Source organism: Coturnix japonica, chromosome 2, assembly GCF_054131305.1.
Source record: "Coturnix japonica strain WE chromosome 2, WE-NBRP24, whole genome shotgun sequence".
NCBI classification, from domain to species: domain Eukaryota; kingdom Metazoa; phylum Chordata; class Aves; order Galliformes; family Phasianidae; genus Coturnix; species Coturnix japonica.
This window is the reverse complement of record NC_140664.1, coordinates 25,653,337-25,672,677: the sequence shown is the minus strand read 5'-3', so window position 1 is coordinate 25,672,677 and position 19,341 is coordinate 25,653,337. Positions and strand designations below refer to the sequence as shown.

Sequence of the window (19,341 nt, the reverse complement as noted above, 5' to 3'; positions counted from 1 at the left end):
TTCCCAAGGCTCAGCCCAAGGCGACCCAGCAACAAGTTAAGTAAAGCAGTAATATTAAAGCATTCTATCTTGATGGCTAATTAAGGCTAAGACACTACAATAGTCTTGCAGATAAACTGCTTTCGCATGTTTAGTCCTTGAAGAAAAATAATTTATTTACATATGGAAAAAGTTACATCCTCCTTTCCCTGAAGAAACCAAATCCTGCACTGTGTGGGCACCTGCAGCATCCCAGTTTCCTACCTTTGTGTACTCTATAAGCACAGCTGTGAAACATGCACCAGAACCCGTATTCTGGGCAAGCCAAGCATGACTTTAACACTTGGGTCTGCAAGCAATGGAGGGTGGGTGGAGGGGTGAAGTGCACCATCAGAGAAGGGAAAGATGAGCTGGCTTTATAGGGAGCAGAGCAAGAGAGATTATCTCCTGTTTCAAGGATGACTGCCTACTCAGCTTGCAGCTGGTTTTAATTCACAGCTCCTGCACTCTGCAGACAGGCAAAACTGCAGAGACTTTTCAGTACCAGCATCCAGGGTAAAGACTTCCAATAACACCTTCCCTTGCCTCCATCTCCCCCAAGTAGGTCTTCAAAGAGGCAGCAAACCAGGCTTCTGTCCCTGCTCTAGATGAGTTTTGCAGGGCCTAAGCCATTTTTAAGAGCTAAAAATCCACTTAAGAATCCTAAGCCAATCTAGGCTCTAAAGCATAAATTTGATCTTCAAAGCCTTACCAGTTTGTAGACACGTAAAGCCTTTCAGAACCTGATCTGAGGCTTTAAAACTGCTCTAGGATACAAAGATGCTGTGAAACAGTAAGACAAAGCCAAAAAGTAAGCAAGCATTCAGTTAGAATGATCAGTATCCTCCCAAGATGTACCATCGTGCAACAGAGACGCTGGTACTCAGGATTACTGGGTTGCAGGTGGTGTGTTTTTCTTGAAGCTGAGTTTCAACCCACAGCATTTCCAACAGCTGAGGCATGTCTTACAGCAGCAGCACTTCTCATCTCTCTTCCTCCCAATCCAATTACAAACTCAGACTAATTTCCGGAGATGTTGTGAAGGAGTAGATCCGCATTTCAGCATATTTCGCAGCCAGACAAGCTAACACCACAATAAGATCCAAAGCCTTTTCATATCAGATAGAAGGCTTTGCATTCACAAAGCTTCTCCACAATCTTTAAAAGCCACCTCCTCCAGGATTTATAAGATATATATATAAGGATTTTATTAGGGAGAAATCCCTGCCTCATCACAAGGCTGCATCTCAAGCAGAGGTCAGAACTAACCCAATCCAGCAATAAAAAGTGAGAAGCATTTCCAGTCTACAGGAACAGTCCAGGCCCACAGCAGCAGCACCCCCAGATCAGCCATCAGGTAGGGCACTGCATCACCTTTGGAGACACAGGGTCAAACTGACAGCAGAGAGAAACATTTCCAAACAAGATCAAGTCAAAATACTGCCAGGAGGAATTTGTATTTAACTATTTGACTTTAGCTGGTGATTCCAGTTCCGTGGCCATTCTCCAGAGACTCCAATCCTTGTTCAGAGACTGAAACAGAACTTCAGGAAGATACTGCTGAACTGCAGCTAGATGACAGTTAAGTGATTAGGAAGAAAATAGGCCGTGGTGCAGAACAGGACTGTTTTAAACAAAGTTTGAGTCTGTTATTTCTCAATCTAATTAAAAGCTTTACTAAAGTGAGTTTGATTGGAACGATTCCCAGCTGCCTCAGAAGACAGCTCTGATCTCCTGGGCTCTTAGTGCCAACCTTACAGTATCATGTCAGACCACAGAACAGTTACAAGTGAAGTCGAATCACATACCAAGAAAGTTGAAAAGATCAGGAAAGCACCATCTGCAGCGTTGCTTTTTAGTAGCACCAGCAAACACCTTTTCAGTGCCTGGGATATGGACTAACTCCCAGTATGTATTTAGCAAGCTCACACCTGGATTCTGCACAGTGGAAAGATGTAAACTACACTAAGAAGGACAGAAGCACAACAGGTGACAGTACCTGAAGCACCTGTGCAACCAAGCAGCGCACAAGTGTGTGCAAACAACAAGGCTTAGGTGAAACAGCCTACCAAACCTACTTTGGCAAGCACAGCAACAAGTGAGCATCTTGGTTCCGAGCTTCATATTAGAAGCAGAGAGACTCCACATCCACAGCTCAGCCCCAGGCATGGAGACCTGGTCTGGTGGGATCCCACAGCTTCTAACGCTTCATTTCAGTATGCTCACAGTGAGCACAGCTCTCTCACGCAGCCTGGCCCTGTGTGATGGCAGAGGGGTGCTTTGTCAGGAGATCTATGAGAACACACCACATGAGCTTTGAGGTCTGTGCGAGCAGCCAGCTCAGTGCATTTGCCCCACTGCAGCTTCCTTTATTTCTCCAGCAGCATCCCCCAGTTCTTGCTGTCACAGCCTCCTAGCAAACATCCTTGGTCCAGACAAAAGCGGCTATGAGAACATTCAATAGGAGACATGGCAGGAAACGTTTAGGTATCCTCATCCCTTGCAACCTCAATGCAGGTTTGATGGGTCTTAATAGAAGCATCACTTGAATGCTGCTATTAGACAAAGAGCTCAATGGCATCCATAACAGAGCCACTACCAGATTTTTTGACACCTTATATCTTCTGTCTAATCCCCTCACTGCATTATCCCGCCTTCCTCCAGAGCTGGCTTAAAACAGATGATAACCATGTATCACAGTTACAGCTGACCGTACTCAACATAAAACAATCAAAACAAATAAGGGGAATCACCAAGTTAACATATTTACCTGTTTTCTACTCCCTTCAGAGGGTTTGCCTAAACAAACATCAAGTTTAAACTTCCAAAATCCAGTAAGTGAAATCCAGTTATTTTTGTTGCATAAAGCTTCAAGTTTAATGTCCATAACACAAGTAACCACAAGCAACAAGCTGTAGAGAAACCCTATTAACATTTCTGCTATTGTTTTGTCTGAGGCGATAGCATTAAGTGCCCATGAAATTGTAAAACCCTTTTAGCCAGCAGCTGAAGTACAATATAGCCCACATATATGTTTTAAACATGCACTAGAATCTCTGAGGATATAAGAACGTGCACCAGATCTAATGATCCCCTTCATCAAGCAGTCAAATCACATATTCAGTCCTGTAATGCTTTCTGCCACAACCCCTGCAGGAACCAGCCTTTCCACTGAGGACATAAGGGCAGACAACTGACACAGAGCCAGTTACACAGCATGGTCGTGCCAAAGAGCCTAGACAGAAGACAAGCCCATATTGTTTACTTACATTTCTCACCTGGCACAGAGTTCCGGTGAGCCCACCACCCAGATGTATGAGAAAACACAGGAACACTAACACAGCACCAAGAGATTCCCTGCACTGCCCCTGGGAATTTGCACAGCCATTCACGATCACTGGATGTAACTGGATGACCCTCATTAGAGAACACTAATTAGTGCTGTTCTCTTTGCAACAAGTCTGGGATTTTAAAAGTAGTCTCCCAACTCTAGCAAGGCTTTGGCTGCTGCCTGCCCATATAGTACACAGCACACCCAGCCAGGCAGCACAAATTCCTGTAATGCTTCCAGCCTGCTTTGGAGCAACAGTTTTTACTGGTAAAGAGTCACAGAATCACCAGGGTTGGAAAAGACCTCCAAGATCATCCAACTGCCCACTTATCACCAATATTTTCTACTAAATCATGTCCCTCAGTATAACATCTAAACGCTTCCTGAATGCCTCCATGGTCAGTGACTCCAAGACCTCCCTTGGCGGCCCATTCCAGCATCTGACCACTCTTTCCTAGAATGGAGAGAAGAGGCCGACCCCCACTTCATCCTAATTTCCCTTCAGGTAGTTGTAGAGAACAATAAGGTCTCTCCTGAGCCACTCTTCATAAGACTTGTGCTTCAGATCCTTCACCAGCTTCTCTGAACACGCTCCAGAGCCTCAATGTCTTTCTCATAGTGAGAGGCCCAAAACTGAACACAGCACTCAAGGTACAGCCTCACAAGTGCTGTACAGAGGGATGACCCTGCTGGCAGCACTACTTCTGATACAAGCCAGGATGCCATTGGCCTCCTTGGCCACCCTGGGCACACTGCTGGTTCATGTTCAGCTGAGCATCATCTGATACCTTCAGATCCATTTCCTCTACAGTCTTACTGCCACTCTGCCCCAAACCCGTAGCATTGCCTGGGGTTGTTGTGGCCAAAGGGCAGGACCCAGCACTTGGTCTTGCTGAACTTCATCTCAGTGGCCTCAGCCCAGTGATCCAGCCTATTCAGATCCCTCTGTAGGGCCTCCCTACCCTCAGGCAGATCAACATTTGCAGCCAATTTGGTGTCATCTGCAAACTTACTGAGAGTGCACTTAATCCCCTCATCCAGGTGATCAATATAGATATTGGACAGGAGACTGGCCCTAATACCAAGCCCTGGGGAATACCACTCACAACCGGTTACCAGCTGAATTTAACTCCACTCACCACCACTCAATGGGCCCAGATCACCAGCCAGTTCTTTACCCAGCAAAGAGTGTATCTGACCAAGCCATAGGCTGCCAGCTTCTCCAAGAGAATGCTGAGGGAGACAGCGTTAAAGGCTTTGATGAAGTCTAGGTAGATGCATCAACAGCCTTTCCCTCATCCACCAGGTGGGTCACTCAATCATAGAAGAAGACCAAGGTGACCAAGCAGGACCTGCCTCTTATGAACCCATGCTGGCTAGACCTGATCCTCCATTTGTCCACATGCAGTATGATCTCCCTCAAGATGATGTGCTCCATAACCTTTCCTAGCACCAAGGTCAGGCTGCCAGGCCTGCAGTTCCCCAGATCCTGCTTATGACCCTTCTTGTAGATGGGAGTCACACCGGCAAGCCTCTAATCCTCTGGGACTCCTCCCATTGACCAGGAACGCTGATAGATGATAGAAAGCAGCTTGGTGATCACCTTCACCAGCTCCTTCAGTACCCTTGGGTGGATCTCACCCAACACCATGGACTTGTGGAACTCAAGACAGAGTAGCACGTCTCCAACTGTTTCCACTTGAACAGCAGGTGGTTTATTCTGCTTGCTATCCAAGACTTCCAGGTCAGTGGGTAGAGTACCCCAAGCCCTTCTCATGGATTCTGCCATTGCTGCTCATTGCTTATGGTCAAAATATGGGGCTTGAATAATCCTGCACTACTCTAAATCTTATTAAGAAAATATGAAAGCATCCCATAACTGTGCATACAATAAGCCGGGAAGAATTCAGTCACAAAAGCAGCAAGTCTACTCAGGGTTCTCTTTGGCTTTGATTTTTCAGTGTTATTTTGTTTAAATATAATACAGTTAATCCATCTACCTTTAAAGTAATATTACCACTGAAGTTTCCATTACATTAATAAGTGCTCTGAGATTTTATGATTGATATGCCCTTGAATGACTTTTAATGCTGCTTGAGCTGAATAAATCCTGTTAAGAGACATTTGCTCTTACTCCAAGTCAGACTAGGACAATCAATTACATGAAATGGTTAGCTGACAGAGATATTACTGTCACGTGAATCAGACAGCCACAAAACAGCACTTGCTCCAACAGCAGAGGAAGACGAAGATAAGGGTCAAGGAAGCTTGTCTGGAGATGATTTCACATCAAGAGGAAAAGCTTTCAAGGATTTCTATGCCCTACAAGAACTTGACTAACCCTTTTCTGATACCTGGTTTTGGACAGAAGATACCACTTCTCGCCTCTGGGTGACGTTACAGGCAATTTATATTCACTCTTTCACATTCTACATAGGAAACACCTTCAGATTACTAATCTCAAGCCTCAAGATTTCCAAGCAGTGTTCTTATATTTATGTAGGACATAATTCCGTTCCCACATAAGCCATTTAAAAAAGCATCCAATAATGCTGGCGTTCAGTTTTCCTATCAACGTACTTGGATAAAGTGATCTCTAGGCTCCTTACTTATATTCCCCCAGAGCATTAAGTAAAACAAGCTAAACCATTTATTTTACTGACACACGAGAGCCTCACAGTATTTCAGCTTGACATGAACATCACTACAAAGCCTAAAATACAGCTTTTCACAACTAACTGCAGCTTTGCATCACGTCCTACCACACAAGCTCACCCATCACATGCCGCATTTCACAGCAGTAAATAAAGAAAAATACTACTCTCACTCACTGGAGATACAGCCACGCTACAGTCTGAGGGATCAATTCTCTGCTTAATGGATTAGTCTAGTAAACTTTTCAACCCTTATGCTTTCAGGAATGGTCTAATTGACAGCCAGTGGAAAAGCTTCCGGAATGACAAGAACTCAGAATAGATGCAGGCCAGACAGGCACCGGGGCGGTCCCAGGGGAAGAGGAAGCCAAGGGCTCGCTGCACGTTGCATCAGGGCAAGCCACACCACAGGCACAACACCCAGGACATCACACAGCTCACAGGAGACATCCCGGCACTCCAGCCTTAGCTGGAACCTCTCACCACCTTGTTCAAGGCTCCCAGTGTTGTCCAAAGCAACCTACATAAGCTAAAAATCAAGGTGCCACTGCACTGGGAGGCAGGAAAGAAAAGGAGCTAAAAATCCTTGAAAGCAAATCCTCTCTAAAACAAAGTTGTAGTTTTGTGCTCTGTCCACAAGTGGCTTTTGAGGAGATGCAGGACAGCAGGACAGGGGCTTTAAAACCTCAAGGCTCGAAGCTAAGCACACTGCAGAAAACAGCTTGTCTGTCTTCTGCCAAGACAGTGACATCTGGCAGCGGGAAAGTCAGTGTTTAATCAAGGCTCCTTCCCCAGCGCTGTGAAAAAGGCTGGGGATGCTCCACATCTCCGGCAGCGCTACAGCTGATCAGAGCTGAACCTCAGGGACCCCCTCACCCAGGTCCAGCAGTGCTATGGAGATGGCAGGCTGCAGTTCCTAATTCACTCCTGTGCGCTGCAGCATGTCTGCACTCAGCCATAAAGCTCAGCTTTGTAAACAGTAATCAGAGTGCTAGGAAGAATCGGCGGGTTGGCTAACAGCAATGATGAGCTTCAGGCAGGAGATCTCTGCTGCTTCTCAATACTCAGAAGTCCTTAAAACACTCGCAAAACACATGAAGTGTGCTGAAATAATCAAGTTTATCAAGCCTTTCAAATGCCACGATGCAACATGTGTGTAGTCTGAAAACAGCTGAAGAGAGGGCTGAGATGGATCGTTTTCTGCTCAGCTTCAGACTCCTATTGGCTTAAGGTACTTTAGAAAGAAGAATAAGCAGAACAGATATGAACAACAACCCTCATGCACACACACAAAGCATGCTGATTCACCATGCTAAGTTACAACTACAAAGCATTACCTAGAAAGCTTCTCCTTCAAGGTTTTTCTCTTCAACTGGGATCAGTGCCAAGTTCAGAGGAAACACCTGACTGAAAACACCATCATCAGCCAAAGTCAGTTCCCTCGGTGCATCATTCAACTACATCCCAAGCTTAGGGGTCTCTGACTAAACTCCACCCCCCTCTGGCTGATACACAAGGGAAAGCAAAACAGAAGTCTGCCTTTCTGCGGCTTCTAACCTCTCCCACCACCTGCAGCGAGCTGCTCCCCAGCCTTTGTAATCCTGTAACATAGTACTGCCATTGCTTGAGAATGGAGACCCTGTGGCTCAAAGTCAGTCATCACTGGAGATCCACAGGTGGACCAAACTAGATTTCAGCAATACTAAAAACAGCAAAGAAATTATAGCTAACTTATATAAAAAGCACTGCATGCTGTAAATTTAGATATAGTGGAGTTTGAAGTCCAACGAGGGGAAAAGCAAAAGAGGAAAAGCATGTTAGCAAACTCATGAGAAGTTCTTTACTAGGAGAGTGGTTAGGCCCTGGAACAGGCTGCCCAGGGAGGTTGTGGATGCCCCGTCCTTGGAGGTGTTCAAGGCCAGGTTGGACGGGGCCCTGGGCAACCTGATCTAGTAAATGTGTATGTTTGGTGGCCCTGCCAGGCAGGGGGGTTGGAACTACATGATCCTTGAGGTCCCTTCCAACCCAGGTCTGTTCTGTGATTCTGTGTGACTCCAGCTGATCCTCAAGTGAGGAAGCAGTCATCAAGCTGCTCCCAGCACAAGTGCCACAGAACTGCCATTGTGCCATACTAACAACTTGCTCTCAGTAGCCCTGCCACCACTAAAACCACCCTGCCAGCCATAGGAGGTGGGTGAGCAGGATGAGAGGAACACCTGGAGAAGGTGGAGAAACTAAATATGCATGTAAGAACATTAGCTTTATTACAACTAGTACTCCATCTGCATAAGTAGTCTTTTGGTAGTAATAATTAGATCTAAACTAGTAATTATTCTCAAATTAAAAGTTTCAATTACAGTCACAATTAATTATTGGCGCATACATAATGTACACACACAGCGTGTGCTTCCTCTTTGCCTCGGAAGGTTTTAAACACAGCACACGTTTCCTGTGCAGCTGGCAGGCCAGACACACACAGATAGTTCACCCTGCTGCTGTCTGTGGCACAGCACCTTAATGCAAAAGACCTTCGTTGTGCAGACACAGCTCAGCCCAGCCATTCAGCAGCACAGGACACTTCCTGCTTGCCCTCGGACTCTACCATAGAGAAGTCAACCTGTGCAACAGGAAAGCTGCAACCTTCAGTGACAGCGCTCACACCACAGCAGCACTGGTTTCTCAGGAGATAGCATCAGCCCGGCTCTTTCTGCTAGGGTAAGAAATAGCACAACATGCCTTTTTCCACACACCACCATTTGCTGATAGCCTGTGTACTCTCCCTTATATTTTCCTTCTCCAAAGGGCAATGGACTGTGTACTCTAATTGCCACCTTTTGTCAATGCAGCTAAGGAATTAACATTAAATTAATATAGCTGCCTACATGTACAGAAGAGGGCTGTGTTTTCATAGCAGGACAACCATATTCAATACCTGTGATTGCTCATGCTGTCACCCTTTGCTGCCAAAGGTGCTGCACGCCCCTTAACCACAGGGAAAGGGGAATGAAGAACAGGAGGAGGAAGAAGCAGCAGGAGCAACACCAAACCCTTAGGAGAAAACCAGGTTAGAAAGCTATGGGTAGCTTGTATGCTACAATTGACCTTCATATGAAAACATCTGAGCTTGGAAGTCAAGTCTCTGGCATAAGGTTTTGGAACAAGGGTTCCCACCCTCTATAGCTAATACAAATTCAGATATGAGGGACTCCAAAGACACCCACTACCTTTAACAGGAGAGGAAGTATTCCCTCTGGGTCTGAAATTGAAGCACAGTGATCATTTAGGCTGAACGACAGCATTTCAGTTTTGTGCTTCACCTCACTTAATGCTTGCTTTCCCTTTCAGTCATCCTTTGTTTGACATTTTTCTGCTTACTCACTGCAGGATATTAAAAGGACAAGGGTAAACACATCCCCTCCTCCAATGTGAGATTCTCTATGTAGCCCACGCTACAAGGACTCCAGCAGAAGTAACAGGGATCATCAGCAGTCTATCTGGAGGCGAGGTTCCCTTAAAAACCACCACAAAACTTAAAGCTGCCAGATGTATCCTTGTGTGTTGTGATGGGCTCAACAACCACCACCTCTGGTTTCTCCCTGTAAAATTAATGGAGCTTGTTTCCCTTCCTTTCGAAAGCTGGTCAACGAAACGCTGGCTTTCAGTAAGACTCCCTGCACTGTTTCTGCTGTCATGGAAACATCACTTTTTGAAGAGCTATAGCTGATAACCTCCTTTACCTGGAGCAGTGTCCACCACCATCACAAATCTGCAATCTACAATGTGCTGACAGTATGCGGCACAATTAGCCCCTCATCTTCAGGCTAAACTTCTATGTATGAGATGGGGAGCTCCTTCCCTGTGAAAGTCATCTGTACCTCTTCCTGCTGAAGGAACAAATGCTAGTAAAGGAAGGGGTCACAGAGCTGAAATCTGGCTCGTGAAGTACAAGAGGGAAGGTGCAAGGAAGTCCAGTTCGACTCATCAACAGTGCTCTTGCTCAAGAGGCACCTGATGAAGGTCTGAAGCAACATCATCTGACAACTGCATACATAACAGGAGGGGGGCAGGGGGGAAACCAAGGGGAAGTAAGACAACCATGACTAAGGCTTTCTGCTCTCTTCCACAGCGTTTAAGAAGCACCCGACTGCATAAGAGTCAGCTGTGCCCATGCTACCCGGATCAAGCAGAGCAAGGCACTGATCTCACTCACACTGCTACAGCTCTGGTCCAGGCTTTTGTTTTGAACTGACAGGGCTAGACTGAGATTCCAAGGGCTCTCAGCTGTGCATTTGTAGAGGGAAAAAGGGGAACCCAAAAGCCGTTTTGCAGAGCTTTGAAGCATGAGAAACTGCAGAAGAGAAGGCTTGCACTAATTTAACACTGCTGGGATTTTCAAAGCTCAAACAGTTACAGCTTGGCCTTGGAGAGGCTAAGAGAAAGCCAGTCTGTAAGCTAAGTTTCACTACCCCCGAATGGTCTGAGAGCAGGCTTCGCTCTAGCTGGGTGAAGATCGTCCTGATAGGATACATGTAAGCCACAGAACTTACAACAGGGAAAAAGGACAAAGATCTGTGCACAGCACACACAAAAGCCTCCTTCTAGCCTCGTCACCACTCCACCTGCTCCCCCTCCTCCTGAAAAGGGTGTGACAGCTTGCAGTTACCCTCCAACTCCCAAGCCTCTGACCTAGCAAGAACAGCTGATGCTGCTCCAGCCACCCACGCTGTGCCAAAGCACACGTGGCAGCTGCTGAAGTGCCCCTCCAACACTGTGTGCTGAGCCCAGCAGCTCAAGGACTGCACTCATCCACGCACCAGCTGAGCAGGGAAGGACAACCACGTCATCAAGTAACTCCTGTAACAGCACGGTTGAACCAGGACCCTCAATGTGGATCTGAACAATTTCCCCCTCTCACAGACTTCAGGCAGACCTGTCTCTGTTCATTGGACCTACTGATGTAACGGGTCTTCTATTTTCCATCTTCCTTCTTCAACTCACTGCTGCAGATGGCCAGTTCAGTGAAATAATTCCTCCTTTACAGTTCAAACTGCCCTCTGTTCTCTTTTATTTACTTACCAAGTGTTTGGTTTTACAACAGCACGACCAAAATATTCTTTCCTCCAGCACTACAAGTACTTAGTGATAAAGAAAACAAATAAAGCAGGAGAAAAAGGTGTTCCTTTGTTCATTAGGACAATGAGGGAAGTTTTGTCCTACTGCCAGCAGAGAGTTCAAAATATTAAAGTACACATTATCAGCTCCAAACATGCAAGGCAAGGCTTTACTAAAGGAAAGGCTTATATGCTGTCTTATGGAATCACATGTGCTGTTTAGAAACTCTGTGAACAAGAGATTTCCAAAGACATCAGTTTACCTAAGTGAAGAACAGCAGAAATATAAGAGGAACCACCTTATCAGCAACTTAGATTCCACACTACCAGGCAGCAGTTGTGCCCTGTGTTTGTTAGGCTTTCAGCAGTACAGTCTAATCAGAGCACAGCAGCACGTTGTGTCGGTACCGTTGGTGCTGCTTTATCCTCATTCTCCAGTGGCATATGGAACCAGCATTAACAGTAGCACAGAGATGCTCTTCTGTAAACAAAGACATATACACTTTGAAGATAAAAGAAATCATGCAACTTCAGTTACTAGCCCACGTAGAGAAAGATGGGATTTCTGTTCATGGCATCATAACACATAGCGATACAAGACAGGTCTCCTCAGGAGAATACTACAACCCTTCAGCCTGAACTGGCAGCACCATTTTAGTGCTTGTAATCACAAAGCAAGAGACTCCAAGCATTTGGAGTTCCAGTCTACCAGAGGGGCTGGCAAAGGAACCAGGACCCTCAATGTCCACTAAGCACCACTTAGAGGAACACAGCCAGCCCAAACATGCCTTTGCTGGAAACGAAGCCCCTCCAAGACAAAGATCACAAGCTAGTATCTCCCCTTCCACTCATCCCTGACATGAGGACTCCACGCAGAAGTGTAGCACAGACTGCTTCTTCACACATACAGGAGGTGGGAGGAGTAAGGAAACCACTGAAGCATTCTGCAACTGTGGCGTCCAGCTCAGCCACCGGCTTATTTTGGAGCTTTACTACATACATGCATAGCAAACTTGATTTCACACAGGCTGCTGCTGGCCCTAAACCTCACAGTATCCGCAGTCCAGGATCCCAGAATATCACACCAGAAGTACATATATTAACAGCTGTTTAAGCATTGCTGCCTTGCCTACACTCAACAAAAGTGGAAGACTTGAATACATTGCACACCTAGAGGATTAACCCTGTCTAAGGCTTTCTTGGCCACACTCCCACTGTGGAGACTTTCATCTCCAAACTCTTGCTAGGAAAGATGTATTCATATCAACCTAAATGATTTCATAATTCTAGGTCCTATGGTAATACCATGCAAGTAACAACGAGAAGTCACATGCAACCTCCGAGTCTTGGTTCTAAACTCATTTCTGGCTACTAGAAGCAACCCAGGGAGCTCACAGCAGCCCCGGGGACATGAGCAGGCAGCCTGGGTTTCAGCAAAGTGCATGTCATTGGTGAGTAATACTGTATAATCAGGCAGGACTTCCAGAACAAGCACTCCCGTTTGCTAGAGACAAGTCTTTGAGGGCTGCCCAGCTGAGCACAAGCCATTAACTGCATGAGCACAAGCACGTTGTCTTTTTTTACTTTCTCCTCCACATACTTACAGATCTTCACCTCACCAGAATGAGAAAATAACGTATTTAACACACTCCCCCAAAATGAAAGCAGCGGAGGAGGGTGTTATACTCCGTTTGCTCCATAGCAATCTTATTTCACAGCAGATATGCTGCTTTGATGTGCAGCCTGGGGTGCAGCACTCTCTTTATTCCGAGCCATATTTAAACCAAAAATGAGTTCAGTAACAAAACACGCCTCTAGGAAGAGGCAGCATTATCAATAAAGCTCTTGAGAGCCCAGGATTTAACCCTTTTTCCACTAGAAGCCGGCCAAGACCCTAAAACTACTATAACCACTCCTGAGAGAACTTGAGAACCGCGGAAGTTCCCGTCCCACACCTCCACTCCCAACCGGTCGCCCCGCTGCTTTCAGGAGCCCCGCACAGCCGAACATCCCCCCACGGGACGCGACCCCAGCCCGGCACCCCCAGCCCGGTTCCGCATCTCCACAGCCGGATGCCGCCTCCTGACGCACCCCGGCACCTCCCGGCCACGCCGACCCAACCAACGGCCGACACAGCCACGAGGAGCCGCGTTCCCCCGCAGCCCAACCCAGCCCAGCCCCGGGCGAAGCACGGCGTGCCCGCAGCCACGGCCGGGAGGGCCGTGCTGGGCGGCCCAGCAGCCCGCCGCCCCGCCAGACAGCGCAGCCCTACCCGGCTCCCCGTGGGGCTCCATGGCGGCCCCGGCTCCTCCGCCGTCTCCCAGCCGCGGGGCACCGCTCGCCGCCACCTCCTTCCCCCTCGGCCGCCGCTGCTGCCGGCGGAGGCGCCGCCCGCCCTGTTGAGGCGGGGCGGGATCGCGTCACTCAGCGGCCGTCCTGCCCGGCACGGCCCCGCCAGGTGAGGGCGGCCCCGGCGGGACGGAGCGGTGCTTCAGAGCGCTCAGCCGCCCGCGGGAGGGATGTGAGGGGAGCGAGAGCACCGCCTGGGGATAAAAACAGCACTAAACGCTGGAAGATGAGTTGAACACCAACTGCTCTCGGCCGTCCCGCCTGCACACCCGCCTGGCTTGGGACTGCTCACTGACTGACTGCGCCGGGAGCCACCGCCCTGAGGTGCCCTTACATGATGGGCCGCCCTGAGGCTGGAGCACAGCCCCTGCCTCAGAATCATCAAGGTTGGACTAAGATTAGAAGTCCAGCCGTCAGCCCGTCCCCTCCTTGCCCACTAATGATGCTACATCTCCATGTTTCTTGTACATCTCCACAGAAGATGACTCCACCACCTCCCTGGGCAGCCCATGACCACAGTTTCCAAGACTAATTTCCTCCTAACATCCAACCTGAATGTCCCAGGCACAACTTAAGCCCATTACCTCCATCCTATCCCTGTTACCTGGGAGAAGGGGACTGATCCCCACCTTGCTACAGCATCCTTTCACAGAGTTGTAGAGAGCAATATTGTCTCCTCTGAGCCTCTTCCACAATAAATAACCCCAGCAATCTTCAGCTGCTCTTGGTAAGGCCTGTGCTCCAGACCTTCACAGCTTCATTATCAAGAACATTAAACCACCAAATATTTTGCTCTATCCGTTTCAAATCGCCAGGCCGTGATATCTATCAGTGTTTGTTTGAAAGTGTGCACACAGAACCAGCAGCAAGGCATGCCTGGCATGGCTTTTTGTGAATAGCCAGATTGTCCCTGACACGGAGCGTGCAGTCACATGGTGAAGCAGAGCACAATGGAGAGTCAGGAGGTGCCAATTCAGGATGTCCTTGCTTCAGATAACAAACAGCATCAAATCCAGGTACTTTTTAGTGCACGAGGCAGTTAAGGACATAAGCTTTTGCTACAATAAAGGGACATTTATGTATGTCCGAGCGTACACACAGTCACAGCAGGAGGCCAATGGTGCTATAAAAATAGCAAATAGATGAAACAAGGTATAAATACACAGGGATATACTCTTGTCTCATAGCACAGCAAGTAACTTAAGCATGGTTATCACCAGAGAAAACTCATCCTGCTTATCTCAGTTACGACTGAGAAAAAAAGATACTTCTTTCCAAATAGCTATACTAGTAATTTTTTTCCTTATATATATATATATATATATATATATATATATATATATATATCCCCCATGATATGCCAGTTGAAACCCCAGGCTTCCCCACTGAGCAGCTGCTATTTCCTACAGGATCTATATCACAGAGGAAGCCATCAAGAGCATTACAATTTGCATCCCTTCACTTTGCAGCTGCTTCAACCTAGCAGCACCAAATGCCTGCCAGGAGCCAACCTGCATAGCAGGGAAGCTGTCAGCATCTCTCTGCTGCTTGAGGGGCTAGGAATACTTAGCCAACACGTCCTAAAAAGCATGAGCCAGCAGTGAGGACATACGTGTTATTCCAAGAGCTGGGTACAGCTGACAGAAGTCTGGCACTGAGCAAACAGCAGTGCCTCACCCACAGAATCACACAGAATCACAGTATCACCTGGGTTGGAAGGGACCTCAAGGATCATGTAGTTCCAACCCCCCTGCCTGGCAGGGCCACCAAACATACACATTTACTAGATCAGGTTGCCCAGGGCCCCGTCCAACCTGGTCTTGAACACCTCCAAGGACGGGGCATCCACAACCTCCCTGGGCAGCCTGTTCCAGGGCCTAACCACTCTCCTAGTGAAGAACTTCCCCCTAACATCCAACCTAAATCTTCCCTCTTTCAACTTAAAACCATTTCCCCGTGTCCTGCTATTATCAGCCCTTTTGAAGAGTTTACTCCCCTCCTGGGTGTAGGTTCCCTTCAGGTATTGAAAGGCTGCAATGAGGTCACCCCGCAACCTTCTCTTCTCTAGGCTGAACAAACCCAACTCCCTCAGCCTGTCCTCATAGTGGAGGTGCTCCAGCCCCCTGATCATCTTCCTGTCCCTCCTCTGGACCCTTTCCAAAATCTCCATATCTTTTTTGTACTGAGGGCTCCACACCTGGACACAGTACTCCAGATGGGGCCTCACAAGAGCCGAGTAGAGAGGGACAATCACCTCCCTATCCCTGCTGACCACCCCTCTCCCGATGGAGCCCAGGATCCCATTTGTTTTCCGGGCTGCTTCCAGGCTGCTCCCACAGCCACCCCACTTAGGAATGTCCTCTTCAACCTAGGTGCAAGTGCACCAATTTTTGCTGAATTACAAGTTAAGAAATCCTCCATTTCACCCAGCAGTTGGGTTTCCTTAGCAGCTGGAGCCCATCCAAAGGGCAGAAAGGGCTACCTGCGGATCTCAGCCAGTTCACATCCCCAGCTGTCTTTTCCACATAGGTTTTAGATGCAAGGACACTCAAACCCATCTCCAAATATGATGTTGTAGTTCCTTTTTACACAGTCCTGTGTACACGGAGATGGAATTGTTTTAACAAGCGTCTGTAACCAGTGCCTATTAAAAATAGTATGACTATTGCCTAAAGGCTCCAATTATGACCCCAGATTATAAACAAACTCAAAAGATTGAGCCTTCCCTGAAGGCCTTACTGTCCTTTTGAAAGGGAAGTTTGAAGGGCAGTGGGACCAGCAGTGCATTGAACTACTACGCTTTGTGCTTTGACTTCTTGTTCCCTTGAGGCAGTTGGATCCTACACAGGTGCCACTAAGCGCAAGAGCACAAGAGCAGCAGCAAAGCCAGAGGCAGCTCATGGGGCAGCTGCACACCAGGCTTCACTGCACAGCCATGGGGCTGCAGTCAGGATGCATCTCCTGCTGTAGAGTCAGCTCCTGGTTTTAATATTCACAGTAACATCTGAGCTAGGGCAAGTATAACAAGAAAAGCAGTCAGAAGTGCCAAAAAGTCAAGGTTTCAGAAGGGAGTTAATACATCCAAGTTCATTCAATCCAGGTTTAAGACAACCAATTATTTTCCAAACATGCTGCTGTATTTTTTGGCTCTTCATCTGCCATCGCGGATGAGATTACCCCCAAATAAACCATCCCATGTACAAAGAGCTGAGTCCAACAACGAGCTGCACTATTTTTAGGTAGCTGTTATGCTGATGCACCGCCATAAACATGCAACCAGGCACTGAGCTAGCCACAGCTACCAAGAGGGCTGAGTCCTAGCGCATTTAAGACCTACATCTATAGATGCACTTTGGCAGTGCAGCACAGAGTTGTGTGCTGCAGCTTGCAGAATTCACATGGTCCCTTCAGTTGCCAGCTCAAGAGTTAGGTACAGGTGAATGAGACCCACAGAGGTTCCTCACCTAAGCAGTACAGAGTGCTAAAGAAATCTGTCCTGAATACCTTCCCTTTCTGAGGCTCACTACTTCACTTGGAACCAAACAAGCCCTTCTTTCATTCAGAGCCTTGAGTCATCTTCTGGAAGAAATCTGTCTTAAGGAACACATCCAAGTTTTTATTTCAAATTGCTGCAAAAGAGCACAGTCAGCTTGGCTCCTTCGTAAAGCAGCGCCTAGAGGGATTTGATTACCCAAACAGAAGGATTTCATTAACATCATCTTAAAAGAGTAGACAAGTGCATATTGAACTGTAAGTATTATGGGCAAATAAAAACTACAGATACTCAGTGAACCTGTACTTGCCGTATCCAAAGTGATTATCACTTGGGTATTAGGGGAAGGAAACCAGACAAGCAAGCAGCTTCTCTCCTACTACATTCTTGCCCAGATATCTCATCAATCATACCCCAAAAGCACTTATTAGATCAAAGTCATCACAGACAGAGGAGCATAGATCAAGTCAGAAATCCCTTGCGGTATGTCCCACCTCAGGCAGTGTTAGAACTCCATCTGCCCAATTGACTTTATCATTGAGAACAGACACTTCACATGTGTCTTTTTAAGGTCTGTACTATGTTTTTTTTTAACATGTTATTTATGTCCTGCCAAAAGCCTTTGGTGGAAAATAAACCTCTCAAACCTCTTAGCATCTACAGGTCAACTTCAAGATCCTCTATATATACTGGGGTAGATAAACAGATTCCTGGTGGAATGCTACAAATGCCATAAGCTCCACCTCCATCACCAGAAGTGCTGTACCTTGCTGAAAACAGCTGCAGATGCCTTTCCAGTTTGAAGTCCAAGGTCACTTTTGCAAACAGGAGTTGAAGTGAATTCGAGAAGAAAGTTACCTTATGGTCCTGATCATCGGCTATCAGCACAGCCAGGGCACGGCTGGTAGCTGAAGACCTGGAGGCCCCTCTGAAAGCCAGTCAGAGTGGAGCACTGCACCACACCCTCACTATTATGCAATAGTTATTTTGATGTAGCATAGTTCTGGAACAAACCCTTACAGGAACCCAACCAACAGCAGACCGTGCTTCAGGACACTAACCTGCCTGAAACCCATTTCATGTAGCTGATCCCACATGCAAAACACCACATTTCATGTAGCATCCCATGCGAAACACCGCTAGCTGAGAACTCAAACCTCCCCTCCGTAGTAGTGTTTGACACCCACTCTATGCAGCTGCCAGCAAGCATGCGATAAATAGACACGAGGGGAGGGAGGAAGAGAAAGGATAAATAAATGTTATTTAAAATAAATAAATAAAGCTTGCGTTAAGCGGGCTGCAGGGTCGCTAGAGGGAGCGCCTGAGCCCCTGTGGGTGGGGGAGTTCACCCGCAAGCTGATTTGTGGTCTCCTAGTTAAGGAGTGGTACGGGCGTACCTAATTTATTTAGAAGCCCAAAACCACTAACAGGGCTTATTTCACATGCAAAAATAAAAGGCGTAGATGTACATACAGATACAAGAACGCTACGACCTTTATCACACGAAAGAATAATATAATCTAATTAATTTGATGTTAATGTCACTGTTTATCTGCTTTGCCAGTTACCAAAACTCACGTATATCTAGAAACATCTGTACTTTTCCATCCCCACCCTTTACCTCCTCTCGAGAAGAGAAGAAAGCACCTCTAACTTCCCACTGCTTTGGTACTACAGCTTCCCTTTGATAATATTTGCCTCTGAGCTATATCCAGATATGATGAATATCTTGCTGGTAGAAACACAATACTTTCTTCCCACATGCATTACCATCCACAACAATCACCTTTATTGCTGTAGTAAATATATCGTAGCCAAAGCTTTTGTTAAACTACATCTCTGTCAGCCAACTGCTGGCAGTCTTAAGTGCTCCATTGCAGAACAGGAGCTAACTGCAGCATTTTCACCTTCTAAAAACTGATACAAGGAATAAAAGGAGGTCGTGTCTTCAGTAGCTCATTATCAGACTATTTTTAAGGCTGCAGTGCTGTACAGTTACTGCTGGTAATTAAGAGCCAGAGGATCTAGGGTTGTTTTTCCAACCGTAGTTAACATCTAGAGTATTCCTATGAGACAGCCAGGTACTGCCAGGTCCACTTTACTACCGGCAAACCAAAACTAAAAGGCTTATTTATAACTTGCTAAAAGCAGACAAGAAACAGAAAATAATACATTAGAATTCAAGTAAAAGCTTACAAGGACAGGAGGAAAAAGAAAAAAAGAGCAATGGCCTAATTAACAAGAAGTACTGCAAAACGTTTGTGGATGTTTTAAGGAGAAAAAGGCTATAGCAGGAGCCTGCTCACTGGCATAACGCAAGCCATAGAAATTCAGCCTTTACACTCCTTCAGCAAACATTTTTTCCTCCCTTATTTTGCAAATAAA

General features: G+C 46.8%; 1 protein-coding gene across 7 annotated transcripts in view; it reads right to left on the bottom strand.

Annotated features, from left to right (window-relative positions):
* TPD52 (tumor protein D52) overlaps positions 1-19,341 on the bottom strand; it is a 36,794-nt gene that overhangs the window by 17,004 nt on the left and 449 nt on the right. For 3 of the 7 annotated variants that reach the window (XM_085537258.1, XM_015855833.3, XM_015855836.3), the window contains exon 1: positions 13,387-13,491. The exons of 3 other annotated variants lie outside the window; for them this stretch is intronic. In XM_085537258.1, coding sequence (XP_085393384.1) covers positions 13,387-13,408 — 22 coding nt within the window. In that variant the 5' untranslated portion in view covers positions 13,409-13,491. Of the gene's footprint in view, positions 1-13,386; positions 13,492-17,814; positions 17,835-19,341 lie in introns of those variants that run through there. One more of the 7 variants, XM_015855837.3, reaches the window with a different exon arrangement.